The following is a 26,798-nucleotide window of genomic DNA, read 5'->3' on the forward strand; positions in this document are numbered from 1 at the left end:
TATTTAAAAAATGTTAAGTGATGACCTGTTCGTATAAATTCTTAGTAACTTGCATCTTTCGTAAATAGTACATATAGTATAACAACCCAAAAAGTGCAAAGGATAACTATTAAAATAATCCAAACACAAGACACTACAGATTTGATTCTTGCAAAGTGTTCTTTTTTATTTACATGGAAAAATGAAATTCAAATATTGACAAATAAAAGCTGGAAGGCGCTTTTTAAAAAACAAAAAAGACCAAAAGGTGGTCAAGTATTCCAAATAACAGATTTTCTCCCAATATAGACATGTTTTTATTTTAGCGAAAATACAAATAATAATTAGCATTTGGAATCAGTGAAGTACAAACAATGTCATATTACCTTGTTTAGGTGAATGTACCCATTATGTAAACACATTTGACTTTAAGTGAGACTTAAGACTTAAGCTTGGCACTATGCGAGTCTGGGACCATTCTGAGTGGGGAAACCGCCTTGCTCAAAATGACTGACACTGTTTTGTTATTTTCACTCTTATTAGTGTGGTACACCTAAATACACGTTTTTTAAAAAGCAGACATTCATATTCCCGCACTGGAGGTCAAATGTTAACAGTTTCAAATCCATGGCCCATCTACTTGGCAGATTCAGGAACAAGATGTTTGAGTGCCCCTCCCACCAGGTGGAGGCTTCCAGTGATAAGAATGTGGATCTCGGTTGCATCACACAGCGGAGCGGCTTTGGCGATCACGCTGGGTTTCAAAGGCATCACTTTTTTGGAAGGGTCTGCTAGCACTGGGTCCCTACCCTGTGTCATCCATTGAAGGGCGCTGAGGATGCAGGGAAACACCAGTGTGTCTGCTTTCTCCTCAGGAACCAAAGACAAGCTGCCCTCAATTAGTAGTGGGGTGCCATTCGTGTTCCCGTTGCTGTTGTGCAGACGCCAGCATCTCTCGTTATCCAAGCAGCGAGTCAACATGTGCTCCACTGATACGTTGAAATTCTGTTGGTCTGAGGAGCAAAAGGAGGACAGTTTAGGACCGATTCTTACAATGTACCTTATATTTTGTACACAAAGAAAAAAAAAAAAAAGGTAAATAAATGGTAAATTGAGTGCATTTGTATTACGCTTTTGCCCACACCAACTAGTGCCAAAAGTATTTTAAGGGGCCTCACATTCACTCATTCACACATCAATGGGTGTAAGAAGAATAAAGGGTAAAGAATGTAAACATATTAGAGCGAGGTGATACTGAAAATCAGAGCTGAGCACTTGCCCCTTTTTTGCCGGTCCGGCCGCAACCCTCCACCCTTGACCTGGGTACCCTTCCGGCCGCGACCCCCCCAGCCATGTTCATAAACATTGTCGGCCCCACCCCTTTCCGCCCCCCGACCATAAAAAAATAAAAAATAAATAAATAAAAAGCGTCCGTGGGAGGGATGCTAACGGCAGATGCTTTTTAAAGATCATTAACTGGCAAATTTACAATTCGAACCCGCTCTGGACACGCTTCAAATGCGCCAGTAGTACTTTACTACTTACCCAACTGCGTGTGCTCACTTGCATTACGAGTCTCGGCTTGGATTTGTCGTATTGTATAATTATTTGGGTCCAACAGACGACCAGAAGCCACAGTCAACAAGTTATTTATTTCCCACACTTCTCCTCCTTCACCTTCAAAATAAATGCGTGCCAGCAAACCACTATACACAGCAGGTTTGCTACGGCGTATTTCCTACTTCCGGAAATACGCCATGCTTGAGTGCTGCACGCAGCTTGACTATACTCGCGGACACAAGTAGTTTTGAAACAGTTACGTTCCAAGTCGGGGGGCGTCGCGTAAAAAAGACAGCGACAACAATGGATATCGTGCCTGCTTCAACCATAAAAAACAGAGATGACTAGACGATGCATTTAATTTTATTGCGAAAACGATCTGGAAGGAGGCTGCTAAGGGGGAACGTGGGTGAGTTGCTTCTTGACATGACATCCACGCCGCTGCCAAACTAGTTTGCTTTGCAGCAGCAACGAGCTGCGTGGTGCATCCTTCGCCGGTTGGGAAACTGTGTGTCATCGCAACATGTGACATAATGGACTGATCAGAGCAGCAACAATTCCTGATGTGTGCGTGGCATGTGTTACAGACATGTCACCAACAGCACAATGCGTCAGTCATGTGAATCAACGTGGCATTTGTTTGTGTAAGAAGAGACATGAGACAGCAACGTGCGCTCAAGAGTGTTTGTATTTCCTTATTGTCACATCATGTAACCCGTGCCTCCCACCTGCAACTGGGACATACCATTACAAGAGGGGGCGGGGATGCTGGGGGGCAATACCACAATCCCTATAACATCAGTTGTCATTCGCGCCAAAGCGGGAGTAGAAAGTAGTGTTGTTCCAATACCGATACTGGTATCGGGTGGTATCCCAATATCGCATTAAAACGCTGGTATCGGATTGGCCGGAATTAACAAATAAAACGCAGATGCCGGTTAGCGATACTGGTATTATTTGAACGCAGCGCGCATATTTAGAGCCGCATGCGGAAGGAAAATACGAGGAGAAGCCTTATCCATTATTAGCGTTATTGGTCATCGGTCTATTTATGTCTAGTTTGGTGAAAAAGGTTGCTACTTGCTATAAGGACATACATTGGAGGCAGTTGCTTGGGGGGACTTTGATGCTATCAAGAGCCTGCAATTACTTTGGGGGCATGTCGGCTGGATCTTTGTCTTGTAGCAAAGTATGTTGCTTTTGTTTGACACAATACATCGATCACTAGTTTAATGGTGTAAAACGTCTTACATGAAATAGTTTGTGTCCAGATAAATTCGTCTTCATGACCCGTCGAAGCTTTTCGAGCTCGCCCTAGCTTGCTAAGTGCTAACAAAGAGACGAGTTTGTTTACAATACATCGCTCAGCAAAATGTTGTATAATGTTCCATCAACGAAAATTAAATTTGTATACCTATATAATTAACAGATTAATGTTGAACAGCAGTGCGAAGTAAATCTTTAATGAAAAGTAAAAAGAAAACGATAACTGATATAAAGTCATCAGATCATAACCTTGTATGTTGTGATGGTGTTAAGTGGTCACGTTGAAGATTTGACAGCCATTGTGCGCATCCGTTTTCAAACTACTACGTTTTTGCCTCTGGTTAATTTGAATCACTGCCGGTATCACAAAATAAAATCTATAGTTGACCGATTAGAGCAACCATAAACAGCACAGGTGTTAACCATTTTTAGAAACACATAATGGACTTATCCCACTCACTCGACCGCCTGCCCCTCTGTCAGCATACAAATGTGACGTCACGCATTGGGGGGTCGGTTAGAATCACTGAATATATTTTAGAAGTACAAATGCTGCACCTTGCTTTATTACAAATGAACATTCATGTGAATACATTATGTAACCCAAGTCTCACTCTCACAAGCACAAAGAGCTATGAAAATAGGCTGTTTATTCAACATATGTATTTTGTGTGTATATGTTACTACACAAACTTCACAAGTGATGATTGAAATATGAATAATTTTACATCCAAGTGAGTGCAATTCTTTAGAATTACCCAAAAAATTGTGCTTATTTTGAATTTTTTTTCAAATGGTGAGGTATCGGTACAGTATCGGCATTGGCCGATACTGCACAGCCAGGTAGCGGAATCGGTATCGGGGCCAAAAAGTGGTATCGGAACAACACTAGTAGAAAGAAGCCTAAAAAAAAGCCTTTCACCGAGTAGGCTGAGATTAAATTTTGCCGCCTCGCGAGCACGTCACATGCATGAGGGCCAATTAGTGGGCCGGACTAAAATCCACTTCTGGCCATGCTTAGTCCAGCCATTTTTTTTTTCCCATTCGCCCCAAAAATGGGCATCCAGCCGGGCCGGAGGGTCCGACCGGTCCGGCCCAGGGACGGACTGCCGAGCTCTGTTGAAAAGTTATTTACAGTCATTGGTTGAAAACAGTCAAACCCATAGATGTTGGCATGGATCCAAAAGAGAACCCGCGTAGGTGATGAAGTGGACAATGATGACACAGGACGACATGTTAATCTTGCAAGTGAAGAGTAGCTAGCTACCAGTAACGTTAGCGCTTCTGATTCACTTGTTTCTAGCGATGTCAATAATAATTGCACAAAACAAGAATGGTCAGACTGTTGGCCAAATGACCGAATAAAGGTATTAACGTATTATTTATTATATTATGTATTGCATATTAATTAGATGCTCCAGGGCCTGGGGACGACCCAGGAGAGGGACAGGGGTGAGAACATCACAAAATTTGCTTATCACTGAGGAAGATATATTTACAGAGGAAGAACACACATTAAAAAAAAAAAAAAAGTTAAAATAAATAATTTGACTATGCAGACGCATGTCACAGAGGTAGCTGTGTCAAATGTTTTGTCACTGTTAGTGAACTTTTCTTCCATACAAAATTGTTCTCTATCATTTAAATGAACTCAATCGCCTCCATGGTTCACCAGATCACTAAATGTCATTTCAATGGACTTTACAAATAGCAGGAAGTTTTGTTGTTCAATTATTTTATCTGTACAAGGCTCAATTTTTTTTTGAAGAGCACTTTTGATAATCAAATAATCAAGGACTTCATCTGAGGAGCAAATGAGTAATTTTAAGGAGCAATTTTTTTCCCCGGGTAGGGTCCCGAAGCAAGGTTTTTATTAAACAATAATAAAAACATGACAATATAACAGGACAGTTGAATGTAGGATATTTTTACTTCATACACTTTATAATGAAAACCCAATTGGTTTCCCTTTGAAAAAAAAAAAGATTTTATATGTTAAATCCACACTGTACATTGCAACAAACTGTAGATTGTGTAGAAACCTTTTCAGTGGAAGGCAGTTTCAAACACATATACATTTAAACTTTAACTTAGCATTTCTTGTATCCAAAGCATTAGGCATTAGGGACAAAAAGGCTTGAACAGCCTCTGTGCAACTTGACTTGAGCATCTAGCATTTTAGCATGCAACATAATAGTTGGTTCCTGACTGTGCATTTATGAACCCAGACCAGCTAACTAGAAATAAAACAAATATTTAGTAGTACAATTTCTGTAAGTGTAAAAAGCCCTAAAATGAAGACATCTCAAGAGGAAACAGTCGAAATGGTATATTTCAGTTAAAAGAGTTTAGATGATTAACATTAGATAATAATCCTCAAGCAGGCATATGTAGCTCAGAAACTTTTAGTTTATGGGAAAATGGAACATTAAAACCATTTGCGGTAAGTATTATATTAGCCCGCTAACTTAGACAATTGTACCTTATTTCAAAGTAATACAAAGTAGTCAAGTCACGAGACATGGAGACAGACTAAAGATTTGTAGTCACCCTGTTTTTCATGCTCCAGTCCGTTCACAAAGAGTCGTTTTAGAGCAGTTTCACACACGGCAATTGGTGGAAATGTCACATGACTTATCAAGATGGAGGTCATTAATCTATTTATTAGAGTAGTCGCGATTGTTTTAACAGTAATTCAAGCAACGGTTTGATCAAAACATGTTGAAAATATCTTGAAAAAAGTTCTCCCTTTTCAGACAAGTTTTGGGGGAGGACGCCATTTCAAGCACGCGCACACACACATGAACCCCCCCCCCCACACACACACACGCCCCCCCCCCCCCCCCACACACACACACACACACACACAGGGAGAGAGAGCCAGTCGCCAGGGTAAAAAAAATTAATAATTAAAAGACCAATAATCTCACCTGCATCACAGGAACTGATGGTCTCAGTGATGTTAGGACAAAACACAGCAAAATCAAAATGGCATGGCTGAAATAGAAGAGAAAAAAACCCATGTAAATCCCGTGTTCCTATTCAAATTGAATCTACCATAAGACTTTCCAAATTTGCAGGCACAATTTGTATCAAACTTATTTGATAGAAAGTTTGGCGTTGTAAAACGTCCTGGAAAAGCTTGAGTTGTCCTGTCTAATATATCCATTTTTCCAGTAATGACTAATCAAACAGGTTACTTCTCCCAGTGAAGTAATCTGACTACAGTTACTTTGCAAGGTAACAAATAGTTACTGCATAGCAATTAACGAAGTTGACATGCAGCTCACAAAAGTCTCACTCACACAGACTATTCACTATGAACTGCTTCTTGGGTGTACATTTGACAATAGGAATCTCATATTTCAATCATAATATAATCTTCCCTCATGCGTGTACGTGGAATAAAATTAATAGATAAAATACAGGTGGAGACCCCATTCATAGTCAAAGACACACAGCAAACAACTGTACATTATAGAACACATAAGAACTGAGAGAGTTATGAACTATGTCACGTTTTGACCACATGAAAAATAATGGTGGAAGGAGAGAGATCTGCATTTTCAAGCTGCAAATACAGTCACTTTTGAGTTTGTGTCAGCAAAAGAAAAAGTATGTTGCACACACTGTTGACAAAACTGTTTTCTAACTTCAAAACCCTACCAGTAGTGCTGGGCAATATGGAAAGAAATCCATCATGATAAAAGCCATTTCATATCACGAGAACGATATAACACAATATATTTTCAGTTATTATATATATAAAAAAAAAAATAAAAAAAATCATAGAACACACTAGTGATGGGAAAATGAAGCTTCAAATTTGCTTCATGAACCAGTTGTATTTGGTGACTCCTCTAAATGGCATTGGTGGTTTAAATAAAGTGGGTTAAGCAATGGCAAGTCAGTGTACTTTCAGCCCAATGTTGAACAGATACAATAATTAATACATAATAAATACAACTGGTTCATGAAGCAATTTTGAAGCTTCATTTTCCCATCACTACAACGGCTTATCTTTTCACACTTTATTTTGAAGTGACATAAAACAGACCTATATCAAATCCAACCTATATCAAGCAAAGTAGGCCATAGTTTTGCACAAATATAGATATCCATCTAAATAAGAGGCATAAAAAAGTAACGTCTGACAGAAATTGACAAAAAAAAAAAAAGATGAGCTCTACTGTAATCTAATTTTGAGAACATTTGTTGTGCACATCTCAAAAGTCAAAATCCCAACTGAGGACTGTATTGTGAAAAATATCACAATTGTAATATCATAAGCATTCAATATACTAAATCTATCCAATTTCTGAATCACTTATCCTCAATATTATACTTTTAATCTTGAAGGCCACTCCTCCTGGCTGACGTATGGGACGCCGGACCGACGGAATGCAAGGACGGAAGCACTTTAAAAGGATGAGGACGGACGGGATCAGAGGACGCTAATTTTCATGAATAAGGATGGAGGGACGAGGACGGAAGGGTACCCAGGTCACGGACGGAGGACGTACCGGCAAAAAAATGGTCAAGTGCCCAGCTCTGAATATAATTATAGTGTAACTTATAATCTAACTGTTGTTTTTAATATCAAGTAATAAGTAAAGTAATTTAGTTATTTTTTTTAAGGTAACTGTGGCAACAATGATTGTATGTGCGCACAGTGCCATTAAATGTCAAATCAGAGAGTCGCTACAGACTACTCACCGCAAGAAGTTTAAGCATGGCTGCACAGTCTCTCTCCCCTGTGGCATTAAACAGCAAGATTCTTGCAACAGGTCTACTGCAAAACAGATGTACATTAAAAATGCCAGGATAATGAAGGTCCTGTATAGGAACAATTAGACAAGCAATAGACCAGATGCGTCTGACCAAACTCGAAGCTGGGATAAAAAATGTGCTAAAATTACTTAACATCTGTGTTTTTCTATTTATGGATTTCATATGTATCCAAGCCCATTTTGTAAAGGCATTTGTCTTCTGCTCAGTGATTGAACGCGGTCAGAGCAATTCATAAAAGAGTACAAATGATGGTTTTAGCTCATGGTAAAAGATTAGTCCGATTATGATCACATAAAAAGGCTTTTTAGCAAAGTATGTATTTCACTGTGTTGATTATTGTTGCATAATATTAACCACCATGAATGTTGACTTCTGAGACTGACATTCACCTTGTGTTCACTTCATGCTGGGCTGCAGTCTCTTGGAACCAATTTACACAGGCCTGCATACTACGCATGGTGTGAGCACCATCCAAGAAGTATGTGACTGCGCCATGTTTAATTGTTTGATTTCTTCCGGGCCACTCAGTGTCTGCCAGTCCTGTGACATCACAGAAAGACAAACAAAAAAATCCATGGATAGTGTCAGAAGATCTGCGCCACGATCAACACAAATGTCAGTCTTAACTTTTGTGGTTTGGAACTTGGCTGAATGATTTTTTCCTCAATATTGTGATTCTCATTTAATATGCAATTATTTTTATTACGATTGTAATTTAATAGGCAATTTTTTCTTAAGTCCTCTTCCCATATACATTTTTTTTTTTACAACAAAGCAATACTCTGTCATAGAATAAACAACACCATAGAGGCAAATGAACCATGATTTAATATGAAACAGTTTATCTACTTCAAAGGGGATGCAACGATTCACTCGAGCCCCAATTAGATTCTTAGTTCCCGATATCGATTCCATTTTTTTAAAATCGTTGCCATGCTTATCTCTGTGCACTAGTGTGGGGTACTAGCCATCCACAAACGCAATGATGTTTGATGCAAGCGTGCCAAGTAGGGCTGCCACAAACGATTATGTATTTTGCTAGTCGACTAATCACCAACAGTGGTCTTGATTAGTCGACTAATTGGATCATATGTAAATTGCGGCATAATGTGCTCTTATTTGATGATCGGTATCTTACAGCTAGAATTCTTTAAGTTATGTACAAATGAATAATAAAGACAATTAAGATGATTCAACTTGTATTAAACTTTGCAACTTGTACCAGCATTCCTGACATGTTTATAAATTGAGTAATTGAAATTGAAGGCGTTACTTTGGCCTTAATTTACTTAACTGTAAATGTTTAGTGAATTTGAAAATGGAACCAAAAACTATACACTAAGATGAGTTGCACTAATACTATGAAACTACCTATAAATCAAAAATGAAACGCTTGTAAACATATTTCACTCTTCTTGGGCACCAATTCTTTTATTACTGTAATGCAGAGGGCAGTGAAATCATATCAGTAAAATTAGGGAAATGCACAGTTCTAAAGAAAACAAAAAGAAACACTTTTTTTTTCCCAAACCTTTATCGAAAAACGTTTCGTTTTGCTTCTCCAGTTTGGATAATTTGATCTACATAGTCAATATGTGGTATGCACCTGGAATGGTTAAAAAAACACTTAAAAATTAGGAGGAACATATTGTATTAACAGAAATTTTGTATATTCTAACAAGCTAGGAAGGTTATGTATTTTATTGTTCGGTGTTGCCATTAAGAGCTTGTGGCAAATAGGTCATGTGTTACTTCCAGTGCTGAGTTCATAAACACAACACTCAGTGTGTGGTTGCAAGTGACCCTGAAACGACTCTCCCCATGTCAGCAATTAAATTGAGCATCAGCCACAATATGCTTCCTTTTTGATGCTCGTTTATCACCGCCGTGCTGATATGAAAGGGAGGTTTACATCGTAATATGCAATTTTGTGAGATACGGCCGGACTTTCGAACTCTGTTTCTAATACGACTATTACACGACCCGTGGCTAATAATACTAAGAATACATAGAATAATGTTGCAGCTTTGAATCAGGTGCGCTTTGTACTCTAAATTGCGGTACTTGTTTCTTTTTGGGGGAAACACAAAATAATCAAATACAGTCTTCTCTTTCATGGTGGCAAAATATAGCAATACCATCTTACTGGCCAGCTCAACAGTGACACTACCCTATTTTCCAAAGTTGTACCTTTCTTCATGATGGCTGAGGGCGTGAAGGGAGTTGCTTCAGGTGTACTTGAGGTCTCAACAGTGGTAGACAAAAACTTTTCATCTGTCAAAAAATAATAACAGCTCTGAATCCTTAGAATTTATTAAACATTTAAATTTCTACTGGGTGTGTGAATTACAAAAGTGATATATCAAATTCCAATGCAAGGCTCCCATCCTTTACCTGGTAGACATCTCCTTTGCAACCAAGTGTGACTCAGTTGCAGGGCTAGCGAGGCATTGGTGCGCTGGTGTTGTCCTGCCAAGCCCAATTTTAAAGGTCCGCAATTTGCCTGGTACGCCTCAAAGTCTGGGCACACCCACAGAGGGCACTACAACAACGGGTCAGGTGTCGTCAGTCACAATAAATTCAGATTTAAAAGGAAACAAATAATGCATTATTTACACCATTTAAAATTGTTCCCAGGTGCCTAAATCAAAAAGATATCAGACATTCTTAGACCGATCCGCCTGGAGTTCCTAAAGACTCTGGATGTTGTTGGGCTGTCAAGGTTGACACGCCTCTACAACATTGTGTGGACATCGGGGACAGTGCCTCTGGATTGGCAGATCGGGGTGGTGCCCCCCCCCCTTTTAAGAAAGGGGACCAGAGGGTGTGTTCCAATTAAAGGGGAATCCCACTCCTCAGCCTCCCTGGTAAGGTCTATTCAGGGGTGCTGGAGAGGAGTGCCCATCGGGAGGTCGAACATCAAATGCAGAAGCAGCAATGTGGTTTTCGTTCCGGCCGTGGAACAGTGGACTCTACACACCCTCGGCAGGGTCCTCGAGGGTGCATAGGAGTTTGCCCAACCAGTCTACGTGCGTTTTGTGGACTTGAAGAAGGCATTCCACCGTGTCGCTTGGAGAGTTCTGTGTGTGGTGCTTTGGGATTACGGGGTACTGAGCCCCATAATATGGGCTGTTCGGTTGGAGTTTGGTTCGCATTGCCGGGAGTAAATCGGATTCGCTTCTAGTGAGGGTTGGACTCCTCCAAGGCTGCCCTTTGTCACTGATTCTGTTCATAACATTTATGGACAGACTTTCTAGGCACAGCTAAGGTGTTGTGGGGGTCTGGTTTGGTGGTCTCAGTATTGCATCTCTGCTTTTTGCAGAAGATGTCATACTGTTGGCTTCTTCAAACCCTGATGGTCAACTCTGGAGCGGTTCGCAGCAGAGTGCGAAAGCGGTTGGGATGAAAATCAGCACCACCAAATCTGAGACCATGGTCATCAGGCGGAAAAGGGTGGAATGCCTTCTCCCGGTCGGCGATGAGAATCTGCCCCAAGTGGAGGAGTTCAAGTATCTTGGGGCCTTGTTCACAAAGAAAAGCGAGATGGAACGGGAGAGACTATGTCTCCCGGCAGGCCTGGGGACGCCTTGGGATCCTTCCGCAAGAGCTGTAAGGCGTGGCTGGGGAGAGGGTAGTCCGGGTTTCCCTGCTAAAGCTGCTTCCTCCGCAACCCGACCTCAGATAAGCCGCAGATAACGGATGGATGGATGGACATTCTTAGGTCAAAATACACAATGTATCAAAGAATAGCACCCTTAACATCCACTTGTCACACACTGGTTGCAATCTTTTGGTTTTTGCGGGGGCGACTTGACAACTTCACCAATCTACACAAAGCGTAGCTGGTCATAGGCGGCGCTGTTAAGTCAATTACTTTATGAAATAGCTGAAAAAGCTATTCAAATTTAGTTTTCCATTAATATGACCTCTAGAATAAAGGGTACATCAAATGGTTGGATGCTTACGCTGATCTCTTTGGCCCTTTCCCTCAGCACATCCATTGCCTCTTCTGGCTGTTTTACTGTGAATGCAGGGACACCTGGCTGAAGAAAAAAAAAAAAAAAGCACAAACATGCAGATGAGGAAACGCAAAAATATTGCCGCATGATAGAAAACCAGTTCTATTTTTCACAATGTTTTAAAGCAATGGAAAATAGATACAATTTCCCTGCGTCGTACACATATTGCCAGGCCGAGCAGGGCCCAATAACCAGTCGCTTCGGGAATTTGCCATGTTGCTAGCCTAACATTCACACAAGTTCAACCAATCAGTATGAATTGTGTGCAAGCTGGCAATTTCATCCATTAAAACTGATAGGCATTTTCAATTTGGCCTGTTTTCACTCTATGTAATATGTGAGCACATGTGATGAGACACCCTCTCTCTAAAATGTGTCTGCAAGATTTTCAAATACATATTCAAATGTGCCATCAATTCTGTAGTGAATAATATACAGCCACCTTCATGTTAACAGCACTTTGCTGTTATTAATTTTTGTGTGTTTATGTTAATAAATCAAAATCTGTGTAAAATATCAAGTTCAATATGTAACATAATCAGACATGGGTGCATGTGTGTGAAAAATATAGAAAGAAAAAGCCAGCGAAATGCTCGAGGGACAGAATAACTGCAACTGAAAAAAATGGCATATGTTGACTTGGCTTTTTATATGGCAAACTCATGCTGAGGGAAGTACAAGAATGGAAAGTTTAAAGTTTGAATTAAAAGGTAAAAATTGTTGTAGCTACTCTTACGTCAACCTCTGTTGCAAGAGAGCCCAGACATTTCCTTGGATCTGATGAAACCCAACAAGCAGAGAGAGTAACACAGTAGTTGTGACATGTGATGCCAACACTGACCTTAAAGATGCCCCCTTTTTGCCAGGCAATCTTCTCTATTGTGTCTCCAAGAATTTGCGTGTGATCTATCCCCAGAGAAGAGATGCCACATACCCAAGGTCTCCTGTGGAGGTGCAGTCAATTAAAAAGGTAAATATTACAAAACAGTAACTGCAACTGGTAATTATACCTTATGTGCACTTGTACGGAACGGTCATCAATGGAGTCCAAAATTGTAGCTTCAAATACGACAACTTTATGCGTGTCTACCATGAGTTTTTCATAGATCTTAATATTGCAGTAGGAAATGTTTCTTGCCTTATGATGTTGGTGCAGTCATAAGCGCCACCAATCCCAACTTCAATCACAGCCAAATCCACCTGACAAAAGGACCGAAAGGAAACATCCCTATAAATCAGACTGATGGGATTTCTTCAAAATAGAGTTCATGCTCTCCGTCTGTATGTCTTGAAAAATGTTATTTGATAATTAGAGGAACAGGCTGTTTACTATGGTGATGGCGAGGTACAGAATGTGTGGGATTCTAACTCAGCTCAATTCAAACTCATTTCAAAAAATTGCTATCTGACAATGTAATCTGAATGCCTACCTTTTCCTGAAGGAAGACATGGAAGGCCAAGATGGTGAGGAATCGGAAGTATGCAGGCATTGTACCATCATGGGCTTCCTAAAAGTTAAAAGGATATTAAATATTTTGAACAAGAATGACTATGAAGTAAATTACATTATTTTCAGATGAATATAATATTTTAATGAAACCTGTTTAAGTTGAAAGCCTAAACTTCTGTTTCAAATGCATTTTTAAAACGCGTTTGAAGACACACTTTTAGTAATTGGCTTTTGATCTGACCTGAGACTGACAAATTTTCGGCTGTTTTTCCGGTGTCTATTGTATATAGTGTTTTATGTTAAATTATTGATTTCGCTTGTTCCATTATGGCTATTTTGTTGTTGTATGTAAAGTGCTTGGCTACAGCTCTAGCTGTTGTGAAATGTGCTATATAATGCAAATGCAAAATCTAAATAAATCAGTTTGTTAATTTTTTGGGGACCTAACTGTACATAGAAAAATGTACAATTCTAATGTGGTATTTATACGGACTATAAAAAGGCATCTGTGGTGTTCTACAAGGGAGAGACATTCACATTCACATTGGAAGGCAAGTCAAGTCAGCTGTTATGCCGCGACACGCTGCTGGGAACAACTTCAAAATAATATTGCACCAAGGCATTGACGTCCATATATTATTTGGTAAGGTGAGGTTTATTTTGCAGTTGGCCTTCTTACCGCATTGGTAATGTGTTACTGTCATGCATACCATAAACAATCGTTGCTGTGGTTAGCTTGACTTCTTGGCAGCACACACGTAAATAAGCGGGTACCCGAGGCAGAAAAAAAAAATGTCAGAGTATTGTTTATTTAAATTTTTTTTTTTTTTTAAATAATAATAATAATAATTCATTTATTTATCTTTATATCAAGGTTACATTACTCTAACATGTTGGATCTGAAATGAATGCAAAAAAAAACAACAACAGCATAACGAGTCATGACACTGATGAAACTACAGTTAGTGAAAACATGAAAGCCAACATGTTTGACCCAAATTCCACTCTTCCCAAATCAACGCAGCAAGCCGCAAGAATCATCACAACGTTGGGTGACACTGCAATATGCAAAAAACAACATTGTTTGTTTATATGTTCACATATTAATGACCGCGAACAACAGTTGCTCACTGCTAGCGGGCTAATGTTGCCAACTGGCTCATGAGCATAGGGGCCACTACAAACTTACAGGATAAGAGCACCAGACATGTACGTACTTTTTTGTCATTAACTCAGTGCCGAAGGAGCAGCAATGAGGTGAGTAATAAAGATTTATTAAGCAAGTGCTGTTATCTGACTGAACTGCTACAATCACACCGGACCCAATCGGAAACAGGAAATGTCTGTAACAATGCGAGACAATGAATGTCAACTTACGCAATTAAATTAAAGAGAAGGCTGAGCCTTCACTACATTTGGGCTTATGGATCGGACTGGTTTTAATAAAAACAATCCGATGTGACCAGATCGGAATCCCGCGGGATTCCTCCAAAAATGTCAACCTCTACTTGGCTTGTGTTTTTCTTAAAATGTCAGCAAGTGTCAGATCTTTTCTACAGCAAAGTAAGCTCCATCAGGAAAGAATTTCAAGTCGCTTAATGCAAGTAATGTGACCTAACTGCACTCTCACGTGTGCATGGTCATGCTCATCACGATGTCAAGGACCTCATTTTGTACTACACAACTAAAGTGACACTATAACATCACACATCTGACAGGAGATGCATTCAAAACACTCCAGCACTTAAGATGGTACATTAAACCATTTCAAACACCTTAATAAGCAATACATATTCTCATAATTCAGTAACAACAGTACCAAGTAAAATTAAATACTGTCATTTCTTGTATGTGCGACTTGACTTGTTGCACTACCTACCTTTGTTTCATCCAGCCGTCCATAAACCTGCCAGAAATATTTGGTAAAGAGGTCTTTTCCAATTGGCTGCCCGTTGATTCGAATCCTCTCCCTTACTTGGACCAAATGTGGGGAACTAAAACCAGAGTAGAAGAACCATAAAACAAATAAACTACAAGGCTTTTTAAATGAAAATGTACTGCAACAAAAATAAATAAATCAATACTGTTTATATATGCCAATTTACAACAGAGGTTATATGAATATTATTGAAAAATATTTTTGGGGGGGGGCAATCATGCAAATCCACGGGTGCCGATCTGCGAGAACGTAAGGCTCGACTGAATCATAATTCAAATTTTTACCTGCAAAATCCTGTTCGGAAGCCATAACCTCTCAAAATCTGCTCAGTGAATGCACACGTTGAGCCCTGAAACACCGAAAAGAAATTTGAAATGAAAAATCTGTATATATTTGTCAATGCTTTCTAGATCATTTGCCTTTATTCTTATAGTACTTTAACCCATTAAGGCCTAAAGCGCCTTTCTTTACAGCTCCCCAAAACCTATGGTCGCCTTTGAAATTACTCTTGAAAACCTGAAGTTCTCCCAGAAATTCAACACTTACAAAATGATTAATATCCCAGCCCCTGTAGCAGACAAGAAACATCATTCCAAAAGAATTAAAGAGCTTGGACGTGGCTTTCACACAGGCAGAATTTATTATTATTTACGGTTTCAATCGAAGATGTAAAAATAACGTGTCAGTGCAAGAGAAGCACTATTAAGGGGTTAATTAAAAAAAAAAAAAATCGAGTGGTAATTACCATCCTTTATTCTGTTACAAAGACGTCAATATCGTAATTGTCTGCAAACCATATCATATCACGTTTGACTGGTTCCACTGGTCGTGCACATTGTCTAAATATCACTGCCGTTACTTTAATCAGAGCTCCCGGAGATCGACGTCGTCCGCCGTTAGCCTACCTACGGCTCGAAAAAAATCCACGACATCCTCCGCGGTCTCGCGACACCGTCACGTGTATATTCTGATGCATTAAATTGGCTAAGAGACGGAGAATTGGATTAAAAAAGGACAGTGACGTATCCGCTCTACCGGTTTGAAAGGTAGAAAGACGCAACAGCGCTCCCGGCTCTAGTGATAGGAACGCGGTTATGTGCTCCCGGGCTTAATGGCTTAACAACAACAACCACAGCTGTAACAAAGTACATAAAACATAAAAAGGTACATGAGTTAAATACAATCATAAATAACGAAATATTCTTTTCAAATAAAAGTATACAAGAGTGCCCTTTACATTTGTGCTTAGGTTACAGGAGGTGCAGAATATCATTACTCTCTTGTTGCACAAGATGCGTGAAGCGAGGGCTGTTCGATTTTGCCTAACAAGAAAATCCCATTTATTTTCTCTCAAACCCGATTTTACGATTACGATTTCTTTGTAAAATAAAAAATAATGAAAAATGAAGTAATTTGAATGTCTTTTATTTAAACTGAATTTCTATTTCTTTGAACTCAAAATGCCAGTCAATTTAACTTGATACACACAGAACAATCCATTGGGATTAACAGCACTTTACTTACACAATAGATTTCAGATCTGTTCTTAATTAAACCGATAATGAATGAAGAAAGTGCATATACCATCTGAAACATCAGCATTAGAGAAGGTAGATAGTCAAGTCTGTAAACCAAACAGTCCGTCAGCAAGTCATTTCGCCAACCAGCTAGTGACCATCCTTTCACCTTTCTCCCTGGTCTTACTTAAACAAATCAATGATTAGTACAAAATTGTCACTCAATAATTCAATGCACTGTCAATGCACCGGTTGGACGAGAGGTCCGTTGTAGAGGAGGAAAAAAAGGGACGCCTTTCAGACGTTGAGTAACTTGCTCACGGGTTGAATTGTACATGCAGGGCACACACTACATTACAGATCTATATTTGCCCGATTTATTAACTAAACGCTCACTTGCCTGAGCAAATAGCAGAATCGCCGGTAGCCATGGATGTTGTTGTTATTGGACTGCACGCTCGTGGGAGGAAGCGGAAACGCAGAAGAAACTACGGTGGCTTAGATACACCAAAAATAAAAAAAAATCGAACGTGCCGATTTGAACGTTTTTAACATAGTTTTATCCAGAAAATTCGGTTTCGGTTCAAAATCGCTTAATGGAGCAGCCCTACATGAAGCTGTTAGAAGATGAGACAGCAGTAAAATTGACGTTTCCAACGACTAGTATGAGGGCACCATAGATGTGGATGGCTGGGACACTGACATTGTAGTCTCGCAATCACAGCATGCATGACCTCATTCACGTTAGCTCCAAACTGAGTTTGAAAAGTTAACAAGCAAATGCAATCAACTGGAATTGATTCCCTTGCCTAGTACAATACAATACAATTTTATTTATATAGCGCATTTCACAAGAATAATTACCGTTGTTAGTTTGAAAGTATTGTCGAATATTATTTGGCATTTCATTATGAAAGGTTTTATGCATTAAGTGGAGTGTTTTAAGTTCAACAATATTCAGTCCCTCCAGGATTTTGTGAGGTTGCGATCGCAAGTATTAACGCAAAATCAAGAAAATCCCACTTTCCCACAACTTTGTTTAAATGCCGCAAAAAATACATTTTAAAAATGAAAATTTCGAGTAATTTTGGTGGTTATTTTGCCTAAAATGGCTAAGATTGCGCCCTGCTGGAAATAGCAATGGTAGCTGAAGTCACGACGAAAATCACTACATCACATCCTCATTCAGACGATAGTGGCCGTTGACAGCAGAGAGACGTGGTGCAGAGAATATACATATACCAACTAAAAACACGGCGTAGGACCGTGTAAACTAATATCTGCATTTCCTTAAAGCAGAAGTCAACCCAAACATAATTTTTTCAAGAATATGTTCCCAGCAGGCCCACTAGTTGAAACACGGCATTCTGATTAATTTTGCGTTTGTGGAATATACTGTAAGTTAAGCAGCAAAATGCACTCGTTTTCAGCCATCTCTGGGGGCGGCCATTTCGTCTTCTGTCGACTGAAAATGACATCACAACTGCTCACAACGACCAATCACGGCTGACCGGTTTTCTGAATCTGGGCCGTGATTGGTCGTTGCATTTTATTGGATAGGAGACAGAGACTTGGATTTTTAAAAAAAAATAAAGTAAATTACTTATACGCTCTCCCGGCTTTAAAAGGTAGAAACTCGCAACAGCGCTCCCGGCTTTAGAGGTAGAAACGTGGATATGCGCTCCTGGCCTTAATGGGTTAATATTAGGGGTGTAACGGTACACTCGGGTGTATTAATACGTTTTCGTTGTGGCATGTTCGGTTCGGTCCACTTATTAGAGCGAGCTTACGCACGGATGCTGACTGCTGTGTGCAGGAGACGAGAGTGGCGGCACAACAGTGAGAGCCAGAGCTCGAGGGTCCCCGCATACACTGCGGTCTCCTGTTTGGGAACATTCTGGCTTTCCTGTTTCCCATCGCCGATGGGGAAAGGTGCCTGGATAAGTCTGTGCTTGTCATCCTCGTCCCGTGTGTCTTTCTATCAAATCCTTCAACCACTTGTCTTTTCCAGGTGTACCTCGTTTTCTCATCAGTTTCTTTTAGTCCTCTGCTTACTTTCAGTCCTTGTCGGTTCATTTGCCTAGTCACATCTTGTTAGTTTGTTGTCTCAGCGCAATTCAAGTCTAGCCTGTTTCCTAGTGTTTGTTTAGTTACTTAGTCTTGTTTTTTGGACTTGGTTGATTTAGTATTTTATGTTTAATCCAGGCGGCACGGTTGTAGACTGGTTAGCACGCCCGCCTCATAGTTCAGAGGTCGTGGGTTCGATTCCGGACCCGGCCTTCCTGTGTAGAATTTACATGTTCTCTTTGTGCCTGCGTGGGTTTTCTCTGGGTACTCCGGTTTCCTCCGACATTCAAAAAACATGCATGGTAGGTTAATTGGTCACTCTAAATTGCCCCTAGGAGTGATTGTGAGTGCGGTTGTTTGTTTGTTTCTGTGTGCCCTGCAATTGGCTGGCAACCAGTTCAGAGTGTCCCCCGCCTACTGCCTAAAGACAGCTGGGATAGGCTCCAGCACACCCGTGACCCTTGTGAGGATAAACGGTTAGGATAATAGATGGATGGATGTTTAATCCAACGACCTTGGCTTTTTGTTCTTTTTAAATTAAATGATTGTGTGCACAGCAGCCATGCCTCCCTGCAATTGGGTCCTCACCCATGAAACAAAAAAACTGTGACAGAGGTCGGTTCATTCTGTCTCAGTTTGGCAAAAAAAAGAAAAGAGTGTGCAATATTTGGGGATGAGTACAATGCATAACTATATAACTTAAAAAATAGTCACATGATATAGATGTTTAATGGATAGTAGGCTTGTGAAATAGGTGTATTTTTACTTTCTACTTGTGCAACATGTGACTACACTTGACCCACCATAACCACTTGAAGCCCTAAATAGGCAAACAACTTTGGTATGCATGGGTTGCATATAATTTGTCCATCTGGAACCCACATAAGGACCATTCAGATCACAGTTGAAGCATATACATATTGACAAATACACGTAGGGCAAAGACGGTTCGGACATAAAATTGCCCATTTTACTCACCCAAGACCTAGTCAGAAACCCTTGTAAGCTCATATGGGCTAATATATGTGGTGCCCTGGTGGAACCTAGGAGCAAAACCAGATGGAACCCTGAACGGGTAAACATGAGTGTGGCCTACGTGGCTCACATATAGTTCACCCAGCTCGAACCCAATCAAGGCCCATTCAGATCTTAGTTCAAGTGCATATATGCAAATACAGGTAATACGCACCGGGTCCTCACCCAGTCAAGAACCCCTGTAAGCGAGACCAGGAGCACAACCAGATGCAACCCATGCCCGTATTACCATGTTAAATCACGCATGGGGCCCAAATGGAAATGTTGGCTGGGCATGCAACCCCTTTGCATACAACACACACATTACCCTTTGCCAACTCACCTTGCCCTTTGTTCCTGTCACATGAATGATGTTTAGGTGGTCTAGCTCCTTCACCTTTGAAAAACAAATACAAGATAACCAATGATATAATAAGTACCGTACTGAAGTGATCACAGCAAACAACAATAGCTTTCTTTGTAATGATTACTGTCAGAGAATGTGACCTTTGGACTATTTGAGCTTAGTACTGGACTCACGTTGAGGCCGGCCCGTTCCAGGAAACCTCTCATGGCCTGAAGCTGCAGCTCAGGGTTGCTTCGCTCTCGCCGTACTTGCTCAAGAGCACTGGCGTTTGTCTGAAGAGTGTTCAAGGTACAAATGGCATCCTAAAACAAAAGAAGTAAAGCTTTTATAACATAATATTATGGAAATAACCTGAGGTCTTGCTTATGTAATATAATTGTAAATACAGTATTGATTTATGGATTTAAATCCAGCTCTTATCGCTTATTGGTGAGGCTACGCCTTTGTCAATTGAACGAAGGTCTTTTTTTTCCCCCCACTACTACTTGATTAAATAACCGATTAAGCAACCCACAAATACATTAAGTAAAACAGCAGAGGATCTTTTTTTTTTTTAGGTGTAAGCAGTTGGAGATTTCTTGCATTGCATTGCGATTGCAAAAAACCTTCCTATTTAACTCACATGCTGGCCATTTCTTCTGATCCTCCTTGAGATGGTACTGCTCCTTTATTGGAGTCCAGCTGTGTTTAATTAAACTGATTGGACTTGATTAGGAAAGGTCTTTATAATAACTTAGAGCTCACAGTGTATGTCAGAGAAAATTATAATCATGAGGTCCAAGGAACTGCCCAAGGAGATCAGAGACAGATATTGTAAGCAAAGCACATATCTGGCCAAGGTTACAGAAGAATTTCTGCAGCACTCAAGGTTCCTAAGAGCACAGTGGTCTCCATAATGCTCAAATGGAAGAAGTTTTTTCTTTTTTCGTTTCTCTTCCTCGACCTGACCGTCCAGCCAAACTGAGCAATCGTAGGAGAAGAGCCTTGGTGAGAGAGGTAAGGAAGAACCCAAAGATCACTGTGGCTGAGTTCCAGAGATGTAGTAGGCAGTCAACTATCATTGCAGCCCTCCACCAGTCGGGGCTTTATGGCAGACTGGCCCAACGGAAGCCTCTCCACAGCGCAAGACACATGAAAGCCCACATAGAGTTTGCCAAAAAACACATGGAGGAATCCCAGACTATGAGAAATAAGATTCTCTGGCCTGATGAGACCAAGATCGAACTTTTTGGTTTTAATTCTGAGCAGTATGTGTGGAGAAACCCAGTCACTGCCCAATACAATCCCTACAGTGAAACGTGGTGGTGGGGGCATAATGTTGTAGGGGTGGTTTTCAGCTGCAGGGACCGGACAACTGGTTGCAATTATAGAAAAGATGAATGTGGCCAAGTAGAGATATCCTTCACTCTAAAAACAGTTGGGTTATTTCACTAACCCAATTTTTGGATTGTTTGTGTTGGGTCAAAATTCGGTGTTATTTCTTAAAAATTAACTAATTTTTTAATTGTGGGTTCAAATTAACTATATATTGGTTTATATGCCAGTAATGTTTTATGTTGGGTCATACATAGGTGCCTGATGTACACTTTAATGAAGTATGACTGCCGGGAATGACAGCCAAGACATACCGTTCATATGTCTACACACGCAGCATCGTGGTCAAGTCAACGACACTTTTGACATTTTCATTTATCACACTGTTTTGGCAAGTACTTCAGACATTGTAATCTTTTGAAAACGAGTTGCCTTGTAAATGAGCGTGTGTGTTGGACAGGACGAGTGCTGGAATCGTAAAAAAAAAAAAAAAAAAGAGTTAGTCTGCCGCCGTTGTAGGATGTGACACTTCACAAGAACTGTGCGTTCTCCAAATAATGTTCCATATTAACTTTGTGTTTACTGTAATCCACAGGAACATTTTTATAATTACCAGAGTGGTTCTGGTTACCTTGCTTTGAGATTGAAAACTGTTGAGCGCAACTCTCCTCAAGATGTCAATATCTCAACTAGAGGTGGGCGATATATATCGTTATCGATATCATCGTCAATCTTGCCTACACGATGTGTAATTTTATTGGAGTATTAATACTGCCTCGAAGCGAGTCAGCCAACGGCTGCAAAGTTGGAGGAAATGCTGAAAAATCAGTGTGCATTGACGGCAGAGGAGGAGGAAGTGATAATCATTCGCCGAATCAGCGGGCAGGGCCCGGTCACGTGACTCTGTCTGCACTACAGCGGAGCGGTTTCCTCCTCATTTCATGGAGGTGTCTAGCAGGGATTTATAGCGAGGCGCGAGTCCACGTTGTCCGTAGTCTGTAAATGGTTTGGAGTTGACAAGACTGACGTCGATGGGAATAACATTGTTAGATGTGCCAAAACGGTCACCGTGAAGAGCAATTCTGTTGCACCATACGGATTACGAGGAAAACTTGGCGACCGCGCAAGCACGCTAAACAAAAGGTTAAATACACACACACAGAAAACAGTCGCCGAGTTGAACCAACAAATATAAATGCACGCACACGCACACACTCAGTACTTAAGCGAGCAAGGCAAACGTGACATCCTGTAAGATTGGTTAACATTCAGTTTACACGCTTTTAGTCGGCATCATTCATAACTAGCCTGTATTCCCGAAGAGTTTGTTGCACAAACTACGACAGTTTATTAGTGTGACGCCAGCATACATTCAAACATGAATAGTCACAAGTCTACATATCACAGCGATGAATGAGTGGGAAAACGCACTTTTCTGTAAATTGTAGTTTTGTTATTCAACTTTATTCTGAATATGTTGGCCAATGTATGAGAAATGGGTGTTGTCATGACGACGCCTTTTTTTTCTCTTGCTGGGTGACACTTCGTCACACGTCACATATCAAATACATTTTTTTTCCCCATTCTGATTGCTGTAGTTAACACCTTTTTCTCATTCTGATTCCTCTAGTAGTTGGCAGTGGTACACCAGTACCTACTGCAGCTCGAAATGTCACATCATTGTGGAAAACAGCACAGACATTTAAATGACATAAATATTCCCAAAAATCAATGTAAGTCTATACACAATTTTTTGTTTTTTATTGTTAAATATTGTCATAGAATATCATTGTTTTGCAGAAGCTGTATTTAGCGATTTAAAAGAGATGTTCACAAACGCTGTCTATCCACAATTGGTCTGTGAAGCAAATGCAGATTTAAAATATTTTTTGTAGAATATCGTCATCGAGTTTTTTGAAAAAAATAGAGATTTTTTTTTTTTTTTTGCCCATATCGCCCACCCCTAATCTCAACACACTGCTCAAGATCAGATCATCACAGCCCGTGTGAAAGTGTGAGACAGTTGTCTGGTGATGAACACAAGGAAGCAATGCTTGGTTTAAAGAACTGAAATAAATTGTATGCCATTTTACAAATTCATCTATCTCATGGACTGATTTGCATTTCCTAGCTGACAGCCAATCAGAGTGATTGTCACTGACACCACTTTGCAGGCTGCCGTTGGTGTCTTATTCATTCAATTCATATCTAAAAGCACCATGACCCAAAATATACAAATTTGATACAATTCTAAACACTACTTTTTAATTTAGATTTGTTCTCACTTCCACCGTGAATGTGCTGAACAAAATTCCGGACACGTATGCATTCTACTTTATGAAACTGCCATGTTAACACAGAGATATCACCAATTTAGGCCAAGATGAAATTTGACCGCCTCGTGACCAAGGGCAGATTAGTGGGCTGTACTAAAATCCACTTCCTCCCTTGCTAAATTGAGCCCTTTTTTTTGCCCATCATCCCCTACTGTTATTGTTGCTGAAATTATGTCAACATCAAGAATGAAGTGCTTGAAGATAAAGACACATTTTTTAAACTTTCACTTGTTGTTATTGGTACATTTTTGGGGAAGGTGCAGCATCTTTAGCATTATAAATAGAATTTAAAAAAAATTGTGGAATAGCCCAAGTATTTGCATTGTTTTGACCCAATTTGTTGTGTTCATTTAACCCTTAATTTTGGGTCAAAACTGAATAACCCAATTTTTGGGTTCAAATTGACCCAAGTCTGGGTCGGTTCTTTATTAACACAAAAGTTGGGTCAAATCTAACCCAAAAATAGTTATTTTTGACCAAACTGTTTTTAAAGTGTGGAGAAAAACCTCTTCCATAGTGCCCAGGGCCTCAGACTGGGCAGAAGGTTCACCTTTCAACAGGAAAATGATAAAGCTCACAACCAAAATAACAAAGGAGTGGCTTCAGAACACCTCTGTGAGTTCTTGAGTTCTTGACTGGCCCAGCCAGAGCCCTAACCTAAACCTGATTGAGCAGCTCTGGAGAGACCTGAAAATGGCTGTCCACCACCATTCACCATCCAACCTGACAAAACTGGAGAGGATATGCAAGGAAGACGTGTCAATTGGAATACGAGCCTATGTTTTCTGACAGGAGCACCCACAATCATACCTTGCCACTCTAAAATAGGGTCAGCTGGAGACATCATACCAATCATATGATCCTCTCCATTTTACTTCACATTTTGTACAGTACACACAATTTTGCAGTCCGAGTCAACCAGAAAATTGTTTCCAGTTTAGCAGGAGAAACGCAAACGGAAGTGACGTACGAGCTGCCTTGCAAAAGTAGCAGTAATGTACTTTATTTAATTTTATTATTTAGTAACTCCGAAGATAAAAACACAACAGCCAGGGGGGTGACAAACATAGAGGCAAAGAAATATATTACAGGAATATGAAGCGTGACATCATCAGCAGGTGCGAAGGACCCAATCCAATCTTGACATTTTAAAAAATTTCAATGAACATTCTATCAGTCCGAACAGTCAGTCAGTCAGAACACCTCTGTGTTGGAGAAGTGTTTTGTAAGCAAACAACTCAAAATGAAATAGCTATATGAACTATAGTTCACATTAATGCATGCTTCGTTTGCCTTTATTTTTGTGTAAGCCTAACCTATCACGCCAAGACATTTATGGAGAATAAATTTTATATTTTTCAATGTAACACATATTAACGCATTGCTTGAATTTGTAATAATAATAATGATAAGACAAAGAGGACCTTGGAAAGCACAATTGCATATTAAATGGCAATACTAGCATATAAGAAAATCTCAATTTAGATCATTTTTCAAACTCTTTCAGGTCTTGACTGTCCAGCAAATAACGGTGACAGGCTTGCTATACGAGACAGTGTGTCAGAACAGCAGCACTAAACGTTTCCAGCAAGTTCAAATTCAAGGGATGTGGTCAAATTGTCTACCATCATCACGATGATTACATAACAATATTAACATTAACATCAACTCTTGATATTCAACTCTAACAGAGGATAGCACGTGTTGCGTTTACTATCTACTTGCACTTTGACGTTTGGCTAAGTCACAAGCATTCCATGTGGCAGTTGCCTTTCAGTTGAGCCAAGAGATCCGTCCACGCTTCGAATGACACAGGCGAACTAGATTTATACTGTACACTCGTGAGGCTCCATTGCAGCGTAAAATAAGGCCTATTCCGAGTGCCCCCCCCCCCCCTGTCAGCCATGTTGACAACTGACAGAAAACTTTAATACAACTCAAAAGTTGCGGTTCAAATTTGTCGGACTAGCTAGCCGGCGGCAAGCTAGCCGGCGGCGTACATCGGAAGGTTCGTAAGGACAGCGCTCACCTGGTACTCCATTCCCGGAATATGAGGAGCAGTCTTTGTGCTGTAGTGATGGACTGGAAAGCCCGCTAACCTGCACGGCCAGACTCGCCTTCTCAGCCTCGCCACGAACACAGACGGCTTCCACACGCGCGACATGCAGACCATTATTGGACGCTGAGCCGTCAAGGGAAGTTGGAACCAAATATGGTCTTGGGGCGTGACGTGTGCTAACGTTACGGCAGCAAAAGACTGTGCAGTTTGTTTGTTTGTTAATTTGTTTGTAAATGTTTGTAAATCAAAGTCTTATAAAGATTTTGACAAAAAAATATGGGATGTGTTTTAAATAATGATGGAATTTAAAAAAAAATGCTTAAACGAAAAAACAATAACAAGACCTTTGAGGGGCGGGAGTGGAGAACGCTCAGTACAATAATTCGCGCTGGTTGGGCGAAACGGCAGTTTGTGCACGCCTACCAAACTTTTGTTTTGACCAATCCCGGCAACGGATGAAATGTCGTCCGGGCCAGCGACTTTCTTTTACCAGCTGAGTCCTGTTATCTCAATGATTGGCACATATGGCATCATGTCGTTGAGTGATAGTTGTCGGTTTGGCAATATAAAAATGCGGATAAAGGACCTCTTAAATAACGACGTTTATTTTATAATCAAACCGATTGTCTGTCAACCGAGAAAAGTTTTCGTCATAGCCGCATAATTCCTCCCCCAAACACACTGTTGCTTTGTGTTGATTGGTCCTCACTCAGTGTTTTTTTGTTGTTGTTTTACTTTAGTGCAGGGTTAAGGAACTCTGGTTCCTCGAGAGCCATATCCTGCCTGTTTTGGATCTCTCCCTACTGCAACACACCTGAACACCTTCTCAGATCATCAGCATGCTAGGTAGAAGTCTGAAACGATCCTGATCACTTGAGTCGGGTGTGTTTTACTAGGGAGAGATCCAAAACAGACAGGGTATGGCTCTCGAGGAACCGGCGTTCCCTATCCTTGCTTTATTGTAATTTACAAAACAAACATTGCATCAATAGGTCCATCAATACAAATATAGATAGTGATTGGATATCATAGAAGTGTAAAGAATCAATGACACAGAATAACAAAAAGTAAGATAAGGGTAAAAAAGTGAAATTAATATTATGCGAGGGAGGAAAAAAGT

At 40.2% G+C, this 26,798-nt stretch overlaps 1 protein-coding gene across 2 annotated transcripts; it reads right to left on the minus strand.

Moving 5' to 3' along the window:
* Positions 1-140: 140 nt before the first annotated feature.
* On the minus strand, positions 141-25,836 carry fpgs (folylpolyglutamate synthase). Of its 2 annotated transcripts, none has more exons than XM_086053790.1 (15): positions 25,649-25,836; positions 20,143-20,271; positions 19,946-19,999; positions 15,289-15,353; positions 14,945-15,059; positions 13,046-13,123; positions 12,754-12,815; positions 12,457-12,559; positions 11,562-11,639; positions 9,991-10,138; positions 9,787-9,870; positions 7,986-8,136; positions 7,522-7,594; positions 5,736-5,802; positions 141-992 (listed from the first exon to the last, which is right to left on the minus strand). In XM_086053790.1, exons 1-15 carry the CDS (start codon positions 25,790-25,792, stop codon positions 616-618), a joined length of 1,728 nt encoding a protein of 575 aa, XP_085909916.1. In that variant the 5' UTR covers positions 25,793-25,836; the 3' UTR covers positions 141-615. The 2 variants fall into 2 exon arrangements, with proteins under 2 accessions (XP_085909916.1, XP_085909917.1); XM_086053791.1 differs by having other exon boundaries at positions 7,522-7,597; positions 25,649-25,831.
* Between the last annotated feature and the right edge of the window lie 962 nt (positions 25,837-26,798).

This window comes from Filicampus tigris, chromosome 15, assembly GCF_054856515.1.
Source record: "Filicampus tigris isolate MCC_2025a chromosome 15, RoL_Ftig_1.0, whole genome shotgun sequence".
In the NCBI taxonomy this organism is placed as follows: domain Eukaryota; kingdom Metazoa; phylum Chordata; class Actinopteri; order Syngnathiformes; family Syngnathidae; genus Filicampus; species Filicampus tigris.

Excerpts from the sequence above, each read along its gene's own strand:
- fpgs (XM_086053791.1), bottom strand. The coding sequence starts at position 25,792 with ATGGTCTGCATGTCGCGCGTGTGGAAGCCGTCTGTGTTCGTGGCGAGG. Across the intron at positions 20,000-20,142 it reads TGGAACGGGCCGGCCTCAAC|GTGAAGGAGCTAGACCACCT; the intron begins GTGAGTCCAGTA and ends TGTTTTTCAAAG. Across the intron at positions 5,803-7,521 it reads CCATGCTTAAACTTCTTGCG|CCATGCCATTTTGATTTTGC; the intron begins GTGAGTAGTCTG and ends CTTCTATTTCAG.